Raw genomic sequence first — 1,192 nt, forward strand, 5'->3', positions numbered from 1 at the left:
CTCAGATGGACAACCTGTCACCAGCCGCGTGCATCCGCTGACCCACCAGTTGAAATGGACTTGCGACCTGTCCAGGGTGTACCCCACCTTTTGCACAGTGATGGCTGGACATGGGCACCCGAAAAGGAAGAAGAGGGTAAAGGTAATGGATGGATGGATGGATCATCTGATCACCGGCTGTATGTGTCTCTGCACCTGCTGTCATCTGTGTTGAAGGAAGTAGCAGCATCTACAAAAGCCAAAGCGAGCAGCACGTTCAATTAAAATAGCCTTGTTATATATTTTTCCAAATAATTTAGCTCTCAAAATATTTGTGTTCATCTGTATAATAGCTTATCTTTACAGTTGAATTTTTAGGCTATTCATTTTGTTTGTTAATATCCATTTGGTGAAATAAGAAATCTTATATCTTCCTTTCATTATACATTTTTAAAACTATAATTTCAAACAGATTTGCTTACAAAAGCAATAAAAGCTTAATGAAAAGAAAAAAGTTTTTTTTTTTTTTTTCAGGTTCGGTCCTCTAATTACTGTTAATCCGTTGGGTCCGGGTAGAGCTCAAAAAACAAAAAAACTACGAGTTCGGTCTGAGCCATATTTATTAGGCCCGAATGCAACTCTAACTTGAACTCTTTTTGTTTATATGTGTACAAAACCACAATTTCTGTTTGTTTTCTCTCAACAACTTGCATTAAACTTGTTAAAAGTTTTACATTTTTAGAGACAGTCCCCCTGTGTGGATGAAGGTTGTGAGGATGTTCTAAAACCATCTGACCAGCTGTTTTTAGACTCTTAAAGTCCTGCTTAGTGCAGGTTTTGGGACAACGTTGATGGTTCTAGATTGATTAATTAATTTATTTATTACAGAAACAAGATAAAAGCATGTTTTTAGTGATAATTAATATTTTCTCAAAGTTTTTTTCTTCCCCAGGACATTAGTCCACTGAAAGCTGGAAGGTGTCAGTATTACAGCAGTGGCAGCAGCTATGAGAATTTCTTCTCCCCAGTGAGTAAAGATGCAGAAAGGGACTGGTTTTTATGGTCTGAAGATGCTGAAAGCAAATGCTGAACAAGTTAAATTGAAACATGCATACGATGCGTTTTTTTATATTTCATGTCTGTTGTGTCAGACTTCTCTGTGTTCATATCTTTTTCAGGTGACATGTTGGAGTCTAAAGGAGTCATGTACCAT

At 37.1% G+C, this 1,192-nt stretch overlaps 1 protein-coding gene across 1 annotated transcript in view; it reads left to right on the plus strand.

Annotated features, from left to right (window-relative positions):
• Positions 1-1,192, plus strand: part of LOC119411538 (transmembrane protein 255B) — a 17,178-nt gene that overhangs the window by 15,012 nt on the left and 974 nt on the right. The window contains exon 4 of the mRNA XM_037678491.1: positions 932-1,006. Within this exon, the coding sequence (XP_037534419.1) occupies positions 932-1,006 (75 nt within the window). The remainder of the gene's footprint in view (positions 1-931; positions 1,007-1,192) is intronic.

Source organism: Nematolebias whitei, chromosome 6 (assembly GCF_014905685.2).
Source record: "Nematolebias whitei isolate Nwh7 chromosome 6, NemWhi1, whole genome shotgun sequence".
Taxonomy (NCBI): domain Eukaryota; kingdom Metazoa; phylum Chordata; class Actinopteri; order Cyprinodontiformes; family Rivulidae; genus Nematolebias; species Nematolebias whitei.